Source organism: Passer montanus, unplaced genomic scaffold, assembly GCF_014805655.1.
Source record: "Passer montanus isolate IOZ18808 unplaced genomic scaffold, ASM1480565v1 scaffold19, whole genome shotgun sequence".
Lineage (NCBI taxonomy): Eukaryota > Metazoa > Chordata > Aves > Passeriformes > Passeridae > Passer > Passer montanus.
Window position 1 is genome coordinate 6,658,457 of NW_024366480.1, and position 20,417 is coordinate 6,678,873.

A 20,417-nucleotide genomic window follows, 5' to 3' on the forward strand; every position below is an offset into this window, starting at 1 on the left:
GTTCTGAATTCAGGCCTGCCTATTACTGTAGTTTTTCCTCCCCACTTAGGGCTTTCAGTGTTTTTTTTTTTTCTTTTTTTTTTTTTTCTTTTTGTTGGGGTTTTTTTGAGTGGTAGGGTTGTGACTGTGCATTACTTGCTAAGAGAACAGTTCTTCATAAATCCCTTAAAACCATGTGTTTCAACTTCTTTGAAACAAAACCTAACCTTTTTTAGCTTCTACAATGAAGTATCTCAATTTATTTAATGTAATACTAATAATTCTACCTTTACTATTTTCATGCTTGTCTTTTTGAGCAGTTGAACAGCTTTTCTCTCAGGTTTCCAAGTTCGAGGAGGCAGGCCTGTTCAAATGCTGTGCTTTAAATCACTTCTTTGGACACATGCAGAGCAGTTTATAGTATTTCTTAGAAGGGAGAAAGTATGCACTGGAAGACTGAGTAGTGCCATAGAGGCTGTAAACCTGTTTATCCGGTTTACACTGTTTGTGTCAGCAGCCTAGTCAGTGAAAGAACTTTGTAAAGATTTTCTGTCGTTTAATGGTTGTGATGGAGGATAAAAGTGCAAATATAATCAGAAAGTCAAGAGAAAACATCTGGCTTTAGTAAACATACTCAATGTCAGCATGTAAAGTTATTATTTTTTTAAAAAGGCCTGTAAGCTTCTAAATATAATCTATTGATAATTTATAGGGTGAGCTAATATGTATGTATCACTCAATGTCAGCATGTAAAGTTATTTTTTTAAAAAGGCCTGTAAGCTTTGAAATATAACTTCTAAATATAATCTATTGATAATTTATAGGGTGAGCTAATATGTATGTATTCAAGCCTGGATTTACTTAGCTAGAACAGTGTCATTTTCTTGATTATTGTTATGTACTATAGATGTTAGCATGCTGAAGTTGCATGTGGTTTTAGTTGCCTTGAGATGCAACTCAAGGCTTTAGGGAATGTGTGATTAAGAATTATCTTTTCTGCAGAATTAACTTGAAGGTTCTGTTTAATTTTAGTCTCATCCATACAAACCTTTTACTTAAATGAACCAGCAGCACATCCCATAGTTCAGTCTGCTTTGCTGTGTAAGGAGTGTGTGACCAGCAGTGAGGGACATGGTTTTGCTTCTTTTCTGTGAGGCTGCTGAGGCTATACATTGAATGTGCTCTTTGGTTTGTGTGCCACTGTTCAGGAGAGCTGCTGAGGAGCTACAGAGGGCCCAGCCAGTTTATCTAGAGGCACAGGGTGTATAACTTGTGAGGAGGGGTTGAGGGAGCTGGACTTTAGTGATGCAGAGGGGAGACCAAGGCAACTTAGAGGCAATCTAATTACAACCTTTATCTACCTAGAGGGGCACACTCTTCTCAGTGCTAGGAGATCAAGGAGGAGAAGCAGCCATGAGTTTTAGCTTAAGAGGTTCAAATTTGACAGTAGAAAAAACTTCATACAGAGTGGTCCATCACTGGGACAGCTTTAACTGACTTGATGTTGACAATAATTCTACTTCAAACTGGAGGCTGGAGTAAATGTATTCAAAAGTCTTCTCTTCTGAATAACCCTTTGATTCTGTGAGGAATACTTTCTTACCTGGAGTCTTTTGCTTCTTCCCTCCTAGATATTTTCACCTCACTTCATGGAGGGAGAAGATACCCTGCAAAGGAAGTGCGGACTTGCTGCAGTGTGTCTTTCATTAAGTACAGAAGCTAAATAAAAATCAGTGATTCAGAGACTCCTCTCAACCAGTCTGTCAGGGAAGTTCTTATAGCTGCCTTCTATTGAAACTGTTGTTGTTGTTTTTCTCCCTCAGGTTCAACTTGATTGTTCAGTTCTGAACCATCTGGCCTATGGGCTTATTTACATTTCTTTCATACCAGCTTTGGAGTCTTGATTGGTAAGGTTACCATACACAGTATATCCAGTAAACTGTGTGGCTTGTCAGTCCTCTATACTATAGTCAAGGTAGCAGCAGTACATTAGAAGGATAAATGTGCAGTGCCAACTTAAAATACCTATCTCAAATCCTGCTGTAAAAGTTAAGATCTTTCTTTCTAAAAATCTGTCTTGGAATAAAGCAAATGTAAGGATATCTCAGATCCTGCTGTAAAAGTTAAGATCTTTCTAAAAATCTGTCTTGGAATAAAGCAAATATAAGGATAAGGCAGGTTATTTTCTCCTTTCATCCTTATTCAGTACCTAATTTTTAAGAAATTACCAGGTGTATGATAAAGTAGGAAAGAGCATTCAAACTGGGGAGATGCGCTTCTGTGAGTTTTCTTGTTCACACTGTTCCGGATGAAGCACATATGAAATGTACCAACACCCTTTACAAAGACGCTAATGCTTTGCTTTCATGGCTGAAAATAATTCAGTTGGTACAGGCATAAGAAGCAAATGTGATCTTGGAATGTATCAGGCTGGTGACTCAGTCATCTTGTGATATGTTAATGTATGCACAAGCTCTTCTTCAGACTTCTGCGCTACTAGTGTACAGGATTTCTTGAGTATTCCCTTGGTGCATGTGATGTTAAATGATCTTTTACTTCAGGTTCTGCTTTGCACTATTGGATCTTTCCCTGCTTTTATTCCTTCAAGCTTTGGAACTTCAGATTTCCTTGTATCAACTTCAGTTCAAGGCTTTTATACAGCCTTTGCTGTTGATTGTCCTTTTGAATTTGTCTGCTGATGTGCAATTGAACTGTGTTAAAAACTACTCCACTGGGATCTCATTAATATACCTCTCCATTCTCCTGATTTGTATTTCTTTCCTCTTCACTGAATCTTTTACGCGTTTCACAATTCTTTATCCAGATTTTGCTGTTCAGCAGGATTCTACTGTATCAAATGTTTAACTGAAGTTTAGTTTATTTACTAATCTAGCAGATGACTGAAACATTTTTTTTTGCATTTTTGTTTTACTTTGTTATATTGGTTGTGTTTTTATCTTAATTTTCCTGGTTAATTCCATTTCTAACATTCAGACAGTTAAGGAAGTGATTTTATTGAGAACATGTATACTCACAGCAGCAGTTCAGGTCCTACATGTATGAATAATAATTTTCTGTTAATCAGTAAGCAACACACCTTGTGTTGTATGTGTAAATCTCCCTCTGGCTTGGTTTGATGCGGTGGCCTTATGTATCTGTATTGCCTGCCAGAAAAAATGGAAGGAATCATAGTTACAGATAACTCAAATTGCAAGTAAGATTGTTTAACCCTACTAAAGTTGGGAAGATGATGACTTCAGGCTAGGTTTCTCAGTGCTTTATTCTGCTTTAGAAATGTCCAGAGATGGAAACTGCACAGCTGCATTGGTCAGTTAGGGATTTTTGCCTTCTGTCTACTCAGAAGCGCTTTTGTTTCTACTTTGTTACCTTTTGTTCTCCTGCTATACGTTACTGGAGAGACTGGCTTGCTGTTTCTACTTTGTTACCTTTTGTTCTCCTGCTGTATGTTACTGGAGAGACTGGCTCTGTCATCTTGATGCCTCTGGGAAAGCCATGTTGAAGGTACAGGATGGCTGCTGTTACAGTCCTTCAAAACCACTTCTTCAGACTGGAGAGGCTCTGTTTTCCTGACCTCTTCTCACAGCCCCTGACTACCTTGATGTCTCATACGTTACTGGAGAGACTGGCTCTGTTATCTTGATGCCTCTGGGAAAGTCATGTAGAGGTACAGGATGGCTGCTGTTACAGTCCTTCAAAACCACTTCTTCAGACTGGAGAGGCTCTGTTTTCCTGACCTCTTCTCACAGCCCCTGACTACCTTGATGTCTCTTCACCAAAATAGTTTTGTTTATCTCAGCCTTCCTTATATTGAATGGGGGCAGGGGAAGGGGTGCTATGGCCACTGTTTCAAAAGCATTGCAGTGCAAGGATAATAGGTGTGCTCTGTCTGCTGACCGCTGTTCATAGTAATACACCTGAGGATGCTATTGGCCTCTGTTTCCAGGTCATGCTTCTGGCTTTCTGGCTCCTGTTTTGGCTTTTGCCTACCAAGACCCTCTGTTCATAGTAATACACCTGAGCATGCTGTTGGCCTCTCCTTGTTTCCAGATCATGCTTCTGGCTCCTGTTTTGGCTTTTGCCTACCAAGACCCTTGGGGTTTTTTTCAGCAGAGCTGCTCCTTGGCTGAGCAGTGCCAGTTGTACAACACAAAGGGCTCTTCCTTCCTGTGCAGAAGACTTGTCCTGCTGAATTCAATTAGGTTTCTTTCAGCTTGCTCCCCAGCCTGTCCAGGTCCTGCTGAACAGCAGCCTGCCCTCATGTATGTTGACTGGTCCCCCGTTTATCTGCAAACCTAATGCAAAACACTTGTGCAGTAAGATGTTTACTGAGGCTCTGCGAATAACTCCACATCCACAGCAGATCCCTTTGCTTGTGAGCAGAGCAGTTGTAGTGCACAAGTCAGCAGGATAAGTTGACTGACTTTGAACTCATAGAAAGGGTAGATATCATGGGCTGAAGTGTGATAAGGCCAAGTGTAAATTCTTGAGGATATGTAAGGATATAACTTGATATTGCTGCTTGGTAGTCAGACTGCTGATGTGGTATTGGGCAGGCTTGAGCATGTACAACTAAATGGGCATAAATGTCTGAAAGAGGTGGTGAATTGTTACTGGAAAAGTTGTATCAATAGTGCAGACAAGATTTTTGCAAGTTTCCATTAAAGTATGTATTTGGACTGCAGAGAGATTGTACAGAAGGTGGAGATTGGAGTTGGATGTATTCAAGTGTATACATGTATATTACAAATGAAAGAGGAAAGGAAGCTTACTGTTGGTTAAGACATACTGTGGCATAATCTGAAAATTTGGTAAAGCATTTCTGTTTACTTTGAATGTGAAATCCTATTTTAGAAGAAAGCCCATGTGATGCACATACCAGGAGTATCATCCACAGAGTATATCCTAGCCACTTGGAGAAGTGTCCTAAGTTTGTTTCTCTTCAATTTTTTTTTTTATTCCTGAAATCATAAGTTTAATTATTTCTGCCTGCATGCTGTGCATCTGACTGGGTAGCAGAATGTTGTGGGTAAGGGGGATCATTAAATCAACTTGGATTGTTGCTGTGTCTGTTGCAGGAAAAAACTGTCTTGATGTGTTGGATGTGCTAATGAAACATTAGCAAGGTCTCAGATTCATTGAGCTTGGGCGTTTGTTCAAGAAAAATGTGAACAAAAGCATCATGTGAAGAGCAGTGATAAGGATCAAGAGTTTTGGGAGCATGACTTGGAAAGACTGAATGAGAATAAATAGCAGTTGCTTAGCAAGAAGGGACTGAAGGAGGCATTATGACTTTGCCTTGGCTTGAGAGCCTACCATTTTGGCTAAAAACCTGCAGATTACAAGTATCTCTTCTAGGCTACTGTTAGGGCCTCAGTTTCTGGTTCCTAAGACTTTGGAAGATAACTGAAAATAATATTCCTGTAATTAACGTAAGCATATCTAACTGCAGGAGGGGAAAAGGGTTAATGAGACAGTTGCTGACTGAAATGTAGTCCCTGCTGTTAGAGTCAGGTCACCAGGTCTTTTGGAACATAAATATTTCTTACTTTAATCTCTTTTGTTTCTTTATGAATAGATTATAATGATCTAATTGTTATTGAGCAGAACTAATCTAATAAAGATATAATATCTGTGCTTCCTGTTTTATCAATTAGTGAGTTGTTTCCATGCACTGCTAAATAAAGAAGTATTTGAAAATATTTCAGACTACTTTTCTTACTTTGATTCATTACCCCATATGTGCTGCATATTTAAGATCTGTGAAAAACTGTGTCCTAGACAAGAATTTGACAAAGTTGCCGCCTTTTCCTTTTTTTTAAACACCTGTAAATCTGATGCACAAATGTGCAGTTCTTGTTGGGGTGTGGGACAATGGATGAATAATCTTTTTCTTACCTTCTTGATGAGTTGTTTCCATGCACTGCTAAATAAAGAAGTATTTGAAAATATTTCAGACTACTTTTCTTACTTTGATTCATTACCCCATATGTGCTGCATATTTAAGATCTGTGAAAAACTGTGTCCTAGACAAGAATTTGACAAAGTTGCCGCCTTTTCCTTTTTTTTTTAAACACCTCTAAATCTGATGCACAAATGTGGAGTTCTTGTTGGGGTGTGGGACAGTGGATGAATAATCTTTTTCTTACCTTCTTGATTATAATAAGCTTGATACCTCAAGCTCATTTATTAATTTTAAACCATCTGCAGTAATTGTGGACTTGTCCAGATTATTTGCTTTTGCTCAGAGGATACTTGTTTGGTTTATCAATTTATTTCTCTAGAAAAAGTGATTTTTTGTTACATTGTAATGAATGGCATAGCAGCTGAGAAACATTGCAAGTTGAGATTTAATCTTATTGTGCAGACAAGATTAAAGGAAAGTGAATTCATTTTGCTCTATGCAGAGCTTGTAGATCCTCCTAAGTAGGTCCTAGCTTGTATCCTTATCTTTACCAGCTCTTAGGGCCAGAACTCCAAAGGATGTGCGAAAAGCGTCAGTGAACACCAAATTGGAGTTCTACAGTTAAGCTGAAATGGCATACTAAGAAATGAGAAATGCCACTCTTGTCATAATAATTTGAGGTATCAGTGCCACGAGAATATTTTCAATCAGCCAAAATTCAGTGGCATAGGGCCATATAGAGGCAGGTTACAGAAGGCCTGCCATAAATTTTAGGATTTGACTTCAGTTGTTTTGAGTTGAAAGCTATTGACTATGTCATATTTTAATGTCAAAGCTGCCTTATTGAAAACTGCTTCTTCCTAAAACATGTTAATAAACCCCGTTTTCCTATTTTGTATAAGTATTTTGGAACAGTAAGTCCTCCTTTCTGTGTTGGATGATATATGTAATCATTCTTATGGTGCGGTCATTTAACCTCAGGATTCTGAGCCCATGTATTCAGGCTAAATATTTTTCTTGTGTCATTTTGAATACTGTGTTCTGTATCTTTCTAGTTCTAGTATTTTAAATCCTAGCTGAAATATTTTCTTGTTGTTTGTGCATCTGCCATGCACTTTTTGACTTCAGTGTTTCAAGCTGTTGTGGAGGCCAACCCAGTCCTGAGAAGAGGTAGTTGAGAATTAAAGCGTGAATCCTGATGTTACAAAAAGTCTTGTCATCTTTCTATCTAAAACAGCACAGCTAAGAGCTCTGATAACATAGCACCCCAGATCCCATGTTAAACAAGTTACTTGACTCTTGGGGCTGTGTTTGAGCATGGTCAGTGGTGTCAGGTTTTTCTTGCTGTGGTCTGAGGGCATCAGCCTCTGTTAGCCCCTCTGGCTTGCTGCTGGCAGATGAAGTAATGACTGTGTGTAACCCAACAAAATGAATGCCTGTGCAACAGCTACGTGGAAAATAAGTAAAATGAAAGCATCAGACTGACTCTTGTTGGGTCTGAGGACTTTTTAGACCACTGTATTGTATGCTGGCAGTTTCTGCTTGCATGTGCTTCCTAGAATGCTAGGGGCACTGGAATGGCTGAAAAATGCATTTGTTTTGCCCTCAAAAATGAGTGGCAGGCTCATTTAGTAAGAGATAGAGGCTTTGTAGTGTGTCATCGGGAGGGTTGAATTCATGTTTCTACTACTCTGACCTATTTTCACAATTGAAATACACCCTAGTTTTGTTTCTGAGAAGTTAGGTCAAAATTGATGTGTTCTGTATGAACAGACAGCTCGAGCACTTGGGCTGTGGGCAGAGGTGTGGATTTTGGTAGCTTGGCCAGCTGGGTAGTCAGCACACAGGGAGCTCAGTGTTGCCTGCCTCCATCTCTTGTTGACTCAGGAGACTTGCATCGTGTCAGGTTATGAAACACTTGAATCTGTACCCATATAGTGAGGGGAAGGTAATGCCTTCACAGACTGAAGGAATGGAAGTGGGCACTAATGGGAAGGGTAGGATTTACTGCCTTAGGTATGGGAGGGGAGGACATCAAAAACCCTAACTGCAGACTATAAACTCCTGGAAAACTTGTGGGAGGAGCTCTCCTGGCTTTCCTGCAAGATGCCTTCAACAGGGACCTGTCTTTGACACCTGAACCCTCTATTTGATCTTATTTTCCTGAGGTTACCAGAGTTCTCTCAAATCCCTGAAGATGAAGGGCCTAAAATGGAAGCCGTATGAGAAGTGGCTGAGGTCACTTGGTCTGTCCAGCTTGCAGAAGAGGAGACCTCATAGAGACCTACACATTCCTCAGGAAGGGGGAGGTGGGAGGGACTGGCATTGGTCTCTTCTCTCTGACAGGGCCTGAGGAACACCATAAGGCCATGTCAAGGGAGGCTTAGGCTGGGTGTTAAGAAAAGCTTCCTCAGGCAGAGAATGCCCGGGCGCTGGAACAGTCTCCCCAGGGAAGTGGTTGCAACACCAAGACTGCCAAAGTTTGGGCAGTGCCCTCCAGTGCATGATGTGCTTCTTGATGTTGCTGGGGCATGGCCAGGAGTTGGACACAGTGATCCTTGTGAATTCCTTCCAACTCAGGATTTTTTGTGATCATTCTGTGATTCTATGTCTAAAGCAGCAGTGAAAGTTCTTCTGCTGGGAAGAATAAATAATTTCCCATTTTTACTTCTGCCATAAGGAACAGAGGTGGGTATTTGTGCAAGACTTCATTCTGCTACTCAGTTACTGGAAAGGGAGAATATAATTTATCTTGACCTCTTGGGTGGCACCTGTCTGCAAGCTCTTGAACCAGTAAGAGGAAAAAAGAAAGTTAAGTTGGGTTGAGAAAAAAACCCCACAAACTACATTGGGCTATATACAACTGATGTGTGTGTGTATGTATTTGTAGTATGGGGCTTCTTTACTTCCATCTAATGGAGGGAGGAGGGGAAGAAGACATCTTGTTCTGGAATAAGGGTTCTCCATTTTTAGGTTATTAAGGCATGTATGGCTTCCTGGATGAGATCAGTCTATTTTCAGTTGCATCCTTTCTCTTTTTCTTAGGATTATTTGACCCAGACTGCTCTTGAAAGAAAATAATTAGGCTATTGGCAAAGCTTTGATAAGGGCTGAAAAATTTGGAACAGCTAAAATCAAGCAACTGTTATGTTTTCTGTAGCTTGCTGAGGAGGCACCTGTTGTGCTGCAAGGTCAGGTAAAAATTTTGGTAACAAAATATTTGACCTAGACAATGAGAACGTTGGCTGCTGCTAAGCCTACACACGAACTTCTAGTGTATTTTATTGTTACTGAGTTGGCTTCTATTTCCCTCAGAGACATTTTGGTACGTTTAAACAGTGTGAATGTAAGCAGAAATGAACGTTTCTTCCAGCTAAGTTCTAAAAAGCTGCTATTAGTAAATAAGTAAAGAAGTACCTTTTAATGTATTGAATGAAAATAGTGTGCAGAATTAGTGTATAGGTTTTTAGAATTGCTAGAAACTTCTTAGAAGTAGGCTTAGTTTGAATGTCATTCATAGCTATAAAAATGTATCTTAATACCATCCATAGATCAATTTTAGGTATGGGTGCATTCTTCTTCAGGCTATATAAAAAAGGATTAATTAGACCAAAGTTTATATCCTTTTTTATCTATATAAAGAGTACCACAGGAGATTATTTGTGTTGGGTCTACTAGAAATCCCTACTTTGTTGTCCTTTGCGGCTTGTCCTATGTAGCAAATATAAGATATTTCTGAGGTAGGTTTTGTCTTGTGGGTTGTTTTTTTTTTTTTTTTTTTTTTTTTTTTTTCAATACTTCTTTGGCAGTGCTTGGTGTGTAATTTGCATTGTGATTTCCCTGTCCTCTATATCTTGATAGTTTTGGCTATCCATGTAGAAATTTGGGAGGGGATGTAGGAAAGTTGTGCTGATCTAGTCTAGTCTCTTCCAGTTTGGAGTCATGATACTAATTAAATCTAATAGTGCACTAAAGATGTTGTTGGTTTATAGCATGTTTCCTTAGTACTTCACGTGAGGCTTAAGTGGATTACAGTAAATATTCTATTCTCAATGTAGCCATGCTAAAATAATTTTTAAAAATACATTTTATAAGGTTTCTTGCTGCTATTCAATTTTTCTTGAAATATTTGAGTAAATTATGGTAAAAAATTTGAATATATCAAAATGGAAGTATAACTAATCCCATTGTAGCATGAAAACTTAATGTCTCATTCACACAAGTATTTTGGGCTCCTTGAGAGCAGTTACTTGATTGTTGAAAGTGGAGGCCATGTGGTGGAGGAGATTCATTAAAAATCTCTGTGTGTGTAGATGCAGATACTAAAACTCTTACTTTTCTAGAGATGTGCTTTCTGTTGAACCATATAACTATACAGGTGCATTGTGATTATCATAAATATCAAGCCAGTTAGTATAAAATAATATAGTATACTTTAGTTACAGATGGTTGCTTGCTTGGCCTGTGAATCAGGTCATCAAAATACAGTGCCCCAATAAAAAGAACAGTTTTTAATTTGTATAATTTATGTAGAATCTTTAGTGTTTATTTACTAGCTCTGTGTTTTCTACAGACAAGATAATTATGAATTTAATACCAATGCTCTTTATTTAATAAAAAAAAAAAGCTTTAAATACTCTCTACTTATCAAACAGCAACAAAATATCTCCAGTGGTTAGATCAAACATGCAGGAACTCTAGATCATCTCCCCTCAGATGAAAGCAGACTGGATATGATACAAAATCAAACACTGCAATTCCAGAAATGTTTCTTGCCTGATGGGGTCAATGTCTTATTTAGTAATCGCTTCTGTACTGGGCAGCAGCAAGTACTTCTGCAGTTTGTTGGTTTCCAGTTATCAGTTGTTTGTATTGGTCAAATTCTTAAAGCATTGCAGAGGAATGAAGTCCCTATTTTAGCAGCTGGTGTCTGTTGGAATCAGCAGGAGTAAGCTGTGTAACTGGTGGATTAGATGTCTGCCCACGGGGCTGTAGTCAGCAGCCTGTGACAGTACTGAGAGAGGAAAATGAATTTAACACACGCATTGCCTCAATTTTTTTCAGATGCTGGCCAGAAGAAGACCCCAGACAAGAAAGATGGGAGACGAATGTCTTTTCAAAAACCTAGAGGGACTCTTGAATATTCAGTAAGTTACTGCTTTATTGTTAGAATGTTACTGCAAAGCAAATGCAGGCTAAAAAAGTTGCGTTACAAAATATAAGCAAAACTGTAATGTGTATTGCCTTTAATGTTAGAATTCTGTGTATCTGATAGTTTAGTTTGACAGAAATTAAATCAGGGAATTAGCTGGTAGTACTAATACTGTTTTTTCCCTTTAAGTGCCTTTTTTTTCCTTAGAAATTCCAAGCTAATCAAACTGTTGACTGGTTCACTTTTAGGTAACTAGTTAGAAACAAAAACCAATAGTTATATAATTATGTGCAAGTTCTCTGCTTTCAGCATTATTAATCAAGTGTTGCTGTCAGGGGAAATAACAGAATGAAGTTGGGAAGGGAAGCTGTAGCTTGATACTGACTTTCTGGTATTCTCATAATAATTGCTGTAGATCTGTGCCTTTTACTGTATAACTCAGTTTCTGCATCAGTATCTGAAAATGGAGCCTTTCTCTCCCTGTTCTGTTCTTGAAATGACCCTCAAACTGTGCTGCAGTCAGCTTTCACATTTGTGGTTACTAAGGGAAACAGAAGTGAGAAGTATCTGTCTTATGTACTGGAAATACAATTAAGCCTATAAATAATGCTTATAGAGTTGATGTTAAAATAGGGACAGTCTGCCACAGTTATCTTTGAATGCTTTTGAAGCTGGACATGATAAATAAAAATGACAATTGCTTTATGAAAAGTCTTTACTTGACCTCTTGGTCAGGAATAAGAGATATGAGGAAGACTTAACTCTGTTACATTAAGCCAAGCTATGATAATTGCTTAAGTACTGAGAGGGCTTGATAGTCTTTTGGATAGAGACAGAGTATGTGTGTAGTGGAGCAAGAAGCATTTCATTAGTGTGGCTTTTATTGGAATTTGAATATAATTTTAGCCTGCTCTAAGGACTTCTTTGAAGTTGAAACTCGAAACAGAAATTCCTGCTTAGGTTCTAGCAGTTGAAGAATGTTAATGTAAATGTGACTGTTCTTGATGTTATATTGACTCCATTTGATCTGAAATACCTGGGAAAAACAGTTAGATGTAGCTCTGCATTACTGGCATCCATACTCAGTAAATCCAGTAATTTGGCTCTTGCCACCATGTGAGTGCTTTTACTTTGGTATGTAACATTCCAGGCAAAGTAAAAGCAACAAGCTTTCCTTTTTTTAACTTGGCGTGTGTTTGTGGCAAGTTGTCATGTACTTCTGCAGGTTTTTGTGTTCCAGTAGGTGGAGTTTTAGATCCAAAAATAGCTTTCTTAATACATACTGAAGTATGCATCACTTCCTTGTGAGTCAAAAAAGATGATTCACAGGAATCACAGGCGTTTTGTCATTAAACTTAGTCCACCTTCTAAAGGAGCCTGTTGCGTGTATGGAACATGGTGCATTTCTGCTTCACAAATACTGTATTCTGTCAGGTCTTGCTGTACATCTCACTCATAAAGCTCATGAAACACTTGAATAGCATCATGTTTGGTTAATATTGTGTGCATATAATTAATAAAATGCACGGATATAATCTTTAGGAACTGAGCTTATGCTCACTGTAAGAGAGGTTTGGTAGCTATTGTGGTAATTTGCTACTATGTGTTATTTATTACCTTATTATATGTGAAGAGGTGCACTTGTGTCTTGTTTCTGACTTCATCCTACTTCCTGTCACAGTGACAACACGTGTGCACACACATGTATTTATATACCTGCACGTGTTGCTGTTTTGAGAAGTAGTAGAGACTGGAGGCAGAAACCAGACTCCTCCTCACCTTCCAGCATTGTTGAAGTTAGTGGGATTTTTTGTCTTTTTTAAGATCATAATTTAATATGTTTATTTTTCCAGTGGCAACATGGTTTTAGGAGTGAAGGTCTTATTTGTATTCATGAAGTTCAGAGTGAGTTGCCATCTCACTTGTGCAAACTGTGGGGTTTTAATATGAAGTAGACTTCACACCACAATTTTTTTAGAATTAACATTACTATGGGACAAGTAAACAATAAAGTAAATTTTCTGTTTAAAGCTGAAGACCAAATGCAGTTGATGTTTAAGATTTTAATCTAAAATTCCCAAGGCATAAAAACTTGAACCTGCTGTTCTGTATGTAGCATCAGAGAGATGTCAATAGATATGGTACTAATTAATGGAAGTAAGTCCTGAACTGCCTCTAAAGGATACAGAAAAAACTGGTTCATTTTTGCTGATACTGCTTAGACAGTGAACAGATATTTTTTAATAGAGTTTATCCTTGTCTCAATATGAGTCAGCATATTAGATGCAAGTTGATACTGTCTGTTATTTCAGAATTCACAGTTGCTGCTCAAGCCATATGTTTTCCCCTTCAGCCTTTTGTGTTCCATGTTGTGCATACACAACGGGTGCCTGCCTGTAGGTGTCAGAAGAGCCAACTATGGGTGAATAATGGAGCATGAGCAGAGTGCTTCTGATCACTAGTGATTGTAGCATGCTAGCTTGTGTCTTGAAGACTTCAGTGAAAGCCTTTTAACTGCTCTTCCTTTCGAGGAGAAGAAAGAAATAATTGTGGTTATTTACAGATAAGTTTAATTTTTGTTTAGAAAAATGTTTGTAAGTAGTTAAAATGGATGATCTGGTTTATGAGTGTTGGAGGGTCTAATCTAAGATTTCCCTTTATCTCTCTGGGGATTGAAGGCTGTGCTCTCCTGAAGTACAACAGATGATGTTGTCCAGGTTAAGGAAAGAGCGCAGTATCAATTCCTGAATGTCACAGAAGCCTTTAGTAGACCATAGCCTCGAGACTGAGTTTTCAGCTTGTGTATAGAGAGTGCTAAGGGCTCTCTTCTGGTGCCACTGGTTCTATTTCCATTGCAAGCCTTTACATGCTATTTGGAAAGCTACACAATTAGGAGTTTTGGTGATTTATTTTTTTCATTTACTGGCTTTTCCATTTCAAACCCAAGAGTATGTTCTTTTTCAGCTGCCACTTTTCTTTGAGCATGCCATTGTCATAATGTTTTAACCTGCTTTGAGGTTATCTCTATTGGAAATAGAGATAAAGTAACCTCACCATTATGATCTATGTCTTTTACTAATTATTTTTGAAGTTGGCTTTATGATATTTACAGGGTTTATTTTACTGATGTTGCATATTATATAAGTTAGGCCTGTTAACAATTAGTTAATATAGTCATAATTGGTATTTCTGAAGGCTTGGGTACAGTGCCAAAGCTGTGTTATTTACTCCCTTTTGTTCTCACTTTTTTTTTTTTTTAGTCTTCCTATCTGTTTAATTTTATTAGTTTAAGAGCATTAAAATAAGCTATTTTTGATTTTCTGGCTCTTGGACATCTAGTATTGAAACAAAAAATAATTATTTCTGCACCCTGATTCATATGTATTTGATATTTAATTTTTAATGGCAGAACGAGTGAATTCTGACTGTTAAGATGCAATTACAGTAAAGTTCATTAAAATACCAGTAGAATAAAGTTTTTAATAACTTTGCCAGCTGCTGATCTGAAGGAAAAAAAGGTAGTTTGAATCAGAGATAGTGGTGGCTGAAGTTCTCTGTCTGTTGTTCCCAGGTGCATAAGTGCACCTGGGAAACATGGGTGCATTCTCAATGAAGATGTAATATTAAAATATTAATATAAAATTTTTAACATTCAGAATAGCATTTAACTAGCTACCTCAATATATAGGAAGTTTCTTTTCTGAGAGAGAAGGAATAACTTGCCGTCTCCTATAGCAGTGAATGGATAGGGAAAAAGCTGGGAATCCATGGTATGTGGTGGCACTGTTCAAATCTTGTTAGGTCTGTGCTTTCTTACAAAGTTATTCTTTGAGGTTTTGGCTGTTCAGATTCTATTCTTTAGAATAGTGGAGGGCCTGAGAACTGGAAAATAGGTCTTGGAATCTAGGAAGATGTTTCAGGAATTCTCTATTATGTGAGCAGTGTCATTGTTTTGAGAAGGTATCTGCTGGTCTCTGAAGTCCCATGTAGTGGGACTTTGTGTGCAAACTTGACAGTGAAACAAAAAGGAAGCTTATACTTGCCAGTGTGTTTATCATGAGTGAGATAAACCCTTTATTTGCCAAGCTATTTCACAAGATGTTTTTATTTCAGAACGCTGTATAGAGTGAATGCATGATAAAAAGGGCTTATGCTTTGTGGTTTGAATGCTTTTAATTTGTTTTATGTCTTAAGTTAGTCTAAAAACACAATTGCTTTAACGATTAAGTGATACATAAGAAAGATTTACCTAGCAGTTGACTGTTGCCCTTCAACTTTATGTGAGTGCAAACTTAGGCAAAACTATTGAATTTCACTTCACAGTTTGTTTTAGCAAAGCTTCTGCATCATGTGGAGCTTCTGATGGAAATCTTACTGTTCAGTGATTTGGTGGTTAGTTTTCTTATGGTCTGTGAAACATGTAGTACATATCTGGTTATGTTATAGTCCTGTTCTGATTTTTGCTGCAGTACCAGTTAAACATGGCATATGAAAATATTCTTTTTTTTTAAAATATATATATCTGTGATCATACAGTACTGAATGACTGAGAGCTACTACAATAGAGTCTTGCATACTGGAAATACTAGTATAGAAAGATGTTTGCTGCTTTGTTTAGCTTTTTAGCTTCCTGTATAAAAAAATCTTGTAATAGATTTCTAATCCTATCTTAAAAAAGCCACTTGCCTTTTCTTTGGCAATGCTTATATTGTTTTGTTAGTGAATCTAGGTTGAGAAGTGTATCTTTACGAAATTATATGGAAAAGAATTCTTTAGCTCTACTTACATTGAGCTGGAAATACATCTTAGCTTATATAGCTTCATCTTGGCTGAACTGATAAAATCTGTTTTTTCCTGGTACAGAGTCTATGAAGTCTTGTGCCATTATGAAGTAAACCTTCTGGTTGTTTGTTTCCTTGTATCACCATTATTCCTAAGGCTTGGAATTCTTTATTCTGAAATAGTCTTTCTGTGTAAAACTTTTTTCCTTTTGCTTTCTTCTAGTAGGTAATTTTGACTACACTTTGCGAGATGGAGGTCAGAATCTGAGCTTGAAATAAAATACTTTCCTTGTTTAGGAATCACTTTCTCAAAATGCTTATGCTCCATCTGCTGTCATAGTAGTCGACCTGCTTTGCTTCAGCAATTTTGCATTTTCTTAGCGATGGATTTTACCTGAAAGTCACGGTCTAATAGAAGCTTATTTCAATAGTAAAAGGGTGTGTTTATATTTATAGAGAGAACTCTTCAGCTTTTCTGTAGGTGAAAAGTGGAGAAAAGTAGTTGAAGAGGGGGAATGAATCATTCTGATCATTCTGTGAACCCAGGCAATGGTGCATTGCCCAGTGGTAACCAGCAGTGCATTTGTAGATCAGAAGGTCTGGTGCAGTAGCTGAGCCAACAGCTCAGACTGTGTGACTGACACTTCTGGCCACCTGGAAACATAGTGGGAAGGTGTGTGTTTCTACAGGGGGTTGCAGTAGACTAATATTTAGGGGCTAGGTATGCTTTTTGTGGTGGCTTTGTTGTTTTTTGGGGGGTGGGCAGTCATAAGAAATAAAGATATTAAAGTTCATTAGAATCTTGGTAAATCCACACATGCTAAAAGATGTAAGCTACTGTTTGAACTGACTGCTTACAGGTTTGTTTTGTTTGTTTGTTTTTCCCCAATTGATACAGGTGGAATCAAGAGATACTTTAAACAGTATTGCCTTGAAATTTGATACAACACCCAATGAACTGGTTCAATTAAATAAGCTTTTCTCCAGAGCAGTCGTTCCTGGACAGGTACTATTACACTATACATGTTACTTATTCAACAAAGTCCTCTTTTACTATATTTCTCATTCCTACCAGAGTGCTAAAGTACGTTTCTTACTGATTTTCTTATTGGCTTTGTAAAAGACTTTTTCCTTTTTCTCCGGTCTGTTCCTTGTGCTTATTAAATAACTGCCTAAAAGGAAACATGTAAGAAAGCCACCTGTGTCCCTTATATAAGATCAGAGGACTTTTAAAACTAGATGTACTTAATGGTACAATAATAACACTTAGATACAAGCCATATTGTTGCTTTGGAAATATAGCTGGCGGTTTATGAACTCTAGCTCGGCAGACACGTTCAGGGTAGAGCTTACAAACAACATTCCGTGACTGTATAGTACTGCCTGCAATTCTGTTTTAACAAATTGAATAATGTTTATATTCCGCTCTGGAAACTTGATGTTTTTACCAGCAGTATTTGAATTATCATTCACTTATTATAGGTCACTGTTGCGTTTTTTTTCTCCCCTCCTGTTTTTGCCTTCAATTTTCACTTCTCCTTGAATGCCAGGCCTGGAAACAAATGATAGGTCAACTGTGGTATCAGCCATCAGCCATTTGGTATTTTCCCTTTGTTTGATCAAGTTCTGTGTTCATTTCTGATTGCTGCAGAACTTTCTCTAGGTAAATTGAATGCCTACCATGGCTGAAATAATGTATTTAAAAGTGTGAATACTTTCAGTTGAATTTTTTAAATATATTTAGTGAGTCTGTTTCCTTATTGCTGAAATAGTAGAGTCATAGCAACAGAAATATTTGGACACATTTCCTTGGACACTCTTATTTCTGTCATGCTGTATACTTCTAATGCTTTCTTTATGAACTTCTTCCTCTGATATGAAAATCAAAATTATATCAATATAGCATTTAAAACTTGAAATGCTAAAATTTCAAGTGCTTTGCTTAGTATTATTTTTTCCCTGAACTCATAATTCTTTTAAAAGTAGTGGGAACAGAAATGGTTTTGTGTAGCTTATTTCGAGAAAGCGTAGTAAATATACTTAACTGGTGGGAATTCCAAAGTAAATCTGAAAGCATAACTAACTTCTATCTACATTATATCTTCTTTATAGATTTTGTATGTTCCTGACCCAGACTACATATCTAGTGTGGACAGCTCCCCCTCTCTAAGTCCTGTAAGTCCCCTATCACCTACATCTTCCGAAGCAGAGCTTGACAAGGCTACAGTAAATGTAGGTATATCTATTGTCCTTAAAATTAATTTTCCCTCACAAGATAAATGTTACAGATATTATGCTTTCTTCTTAAACTGTCCTTTTGTTTTGGGGAGAAAGTATTAGACAGTACTTGGAGTTGAAAGTAAAATTGTTCCTTTTAAAAGTAAATACAAGCTTTTGATTTGTAAATTATAGTTTTCAATGTGAAAACTGATTTGAAGTCAAATTACTTGTAGCAAAATACTGTCATTGAACTTGGAAATCTTAGTTACTGTTGCATTTCTGTATTTGTTACATTTCAGAGCTTGTTAAGCATTTGTCTCTAATCTTATTGATGTTTTTGGCAGAAAAGACATATTGGCAGGAATGCTCAGTTTCTCCCTGCTTGCTCTAGAGGTGTCGGAGAGGACTCTCTAGTTTCATTTCACAAAATGAAGTAAAAAAGGGAGTTTTAGTGAAGGACTAATGCAGAAATAATTATAGCTGACTTTTACTCAGTAGTTCTACATTTGCAGACTTTCAAAATGCAAAAATGTTTAGCCACCTGTGTTGAGGTGTAATTCAGCTCAAATGTAGATTTTTGGGTAGCAGCTGGCTTTGTAGGAAGAAATGTTTATTTCCAGGAACACTGGTTTGCTGTCAGCAGCATCCCATAGGGAACAGTCCAACCAGGAAGATTCAGTATTTAAGCCTGGGGTGCTCTGCAGGTTTTGCAACTATGATCTCATTTGGATGCTTCTCCATGCATCACTACTGTTCTTTTCCCAGTTACAATCTTTTCCTCTCAGATAAGAAATTTTCTTGTTAGCGTATTTTGACATTACTCAGTCAAACTGTCAAGCATCTGTTCCAGGATTCTGTATGCTCAGAGTTTAGGGAGGTTTGAGACTTAAAGACGAGTTTAAATATAAAGATTTTGCTTTGTTGCTGATGAGGTTCCCATGCTTCATTACAAAGTCTATGGTGGCCCTTGGACTGAGAAACAGTTTGGTTTTGCTGTGATATCTTTTCTCTGTTTTAATGTGCCAGTCCTTATGTCTGTCATTTATGTTGAATAATTTCTTTTATGTTTGGTGGCAAACTGAGGGTGGTGTAGCACAGTAAGCAGACTCACCTGCAAGAATACATTCTTGTATCATATATCTTCTAGCTATGTCAGTCTCAGAAAGACCTACCCATGTCACATATGTTGTGAGAAGTTACTAGAGGGAAAAATTATCAATTTTACTGTTGGAAATCTGAGCTTTTCCTATAGAGTCCATGCCAGAAAAATACCTTATTCTTTCTTTGTCAATTATTTTGTGTATCTCTTTGCATATAAGATAAGGAAATGTAACTATAGCTGTAATGTGTTTGAAAACTTTTTTGTTGACTGTATGCTCGTATGGGAGATAAAAACTTGAAAGTTTAGAAGAAACAAAGTAAATGAAAATACTTGAAAACCTCTTCTGCAAAAGATTTTTTTCATTTAGTGTGGTCAGTCCTGTGCTAGTAACAATTGGAATGTTAAATTTCATTTAACTGATGCACAAAATAGTTATGTAACAATGAAGTATCTTGTTACATCGTGGATCATCACAAGCAGTTCTTAAATGCTTCAGGGAAGGTCAGATTAGCAATGAGATAATATATAATATAATTATTTTGTTTCTGAGGCCTTTCAAAGTACATCTAAGCAAAGAAGAAATATTGTCAAAAAATCAAGGAACAAATCATTTGTACTTGTCAGTGTGGACTGTGCGTGTTTGGTTTTGTTTTCAGTCTTCTCTAACAACTCAAAAGGCACTTAACTTCTGTGTGGGCAGTTAAGGCTGGAGGGTTTTGTTCTTTATCATAGCACCTGTCTTTCATGGTTTTATTTTCTCTTTTTGCTGATTTGCTATCATTATGAAGGAGAGACATACTAGTGTACATTTTAATGCTCTCTTGATTTGTCTTCTTTGACTGTCCCCCAGTTTTGTGGTTTAAATTTGATCATGTTTCAATGTAAAGATGTGTTCCTTTGCTTATATAATGTAAAGGAGTCTTCTCTCTGCTCTGGTCAATATAATCAGTGATTTCTTGTTACAAATTTAATAAGAAGGCTAACAAATATCTGAATGCCTGTTCAGTCAAAAATAAACTGACGTGTTCTATTCTTTTTATTTTGTTTTATTGAAAATTGGAGTAGCTTACCCACAGCCATGTGGCTAGATACAGGCCAGCATGTGGCTGATAAAAGACCTGCATAACTTTTCGTTAAAGCTTGGGGATTTTTGGTAGGTTTTTTTGTTGGTCTATTTTTTGTTTTGTTTTAATTTAGTTACACCTAAGATTTCATTGTGTATTTCAATAATTTTGTTGCTGCCAGTAAGACTATGTAAGA

General features: G+C 37.3%; 1 protein-coding gene across 9 annotated transcripts in view; it reads left to right on the forward strand.

Moving 5' to 3' along the window:
* OXR1 (oxidation resistance 1) overlaps positions 1 to 20,417 on the forward strand; it is a 260,076-nt gene that overhangs the window by 187,067 nt on the left and 52,592 nt on the right. For 7 of the 9 annotated variants that reach the window (XM_039706072.1, XM_039706068.1, XM_039706073.1 and 4 more), the window contains 3 exons: positions 10,967 to 11,049; positions 16,734 to 16,841; positions 17,948 to 18,067. In XM_039706072.1, coding sequence (XP_039562006.1) covers positions 10,967 to 11,049; positions 16,734 to 16,841; positions 17,948 to 18,067 — 311 coding nt within the window. The remainder of the gene's footprint in view (positions 1 to 10,966; positions 11,050 to 16,733; positions 16,842 to 17,947; positions 18,068 to 20,417) is intronic. The other 2 variants (XM_039706075.1, XM_039706076.1) reach the window with 1 other exon arrangement.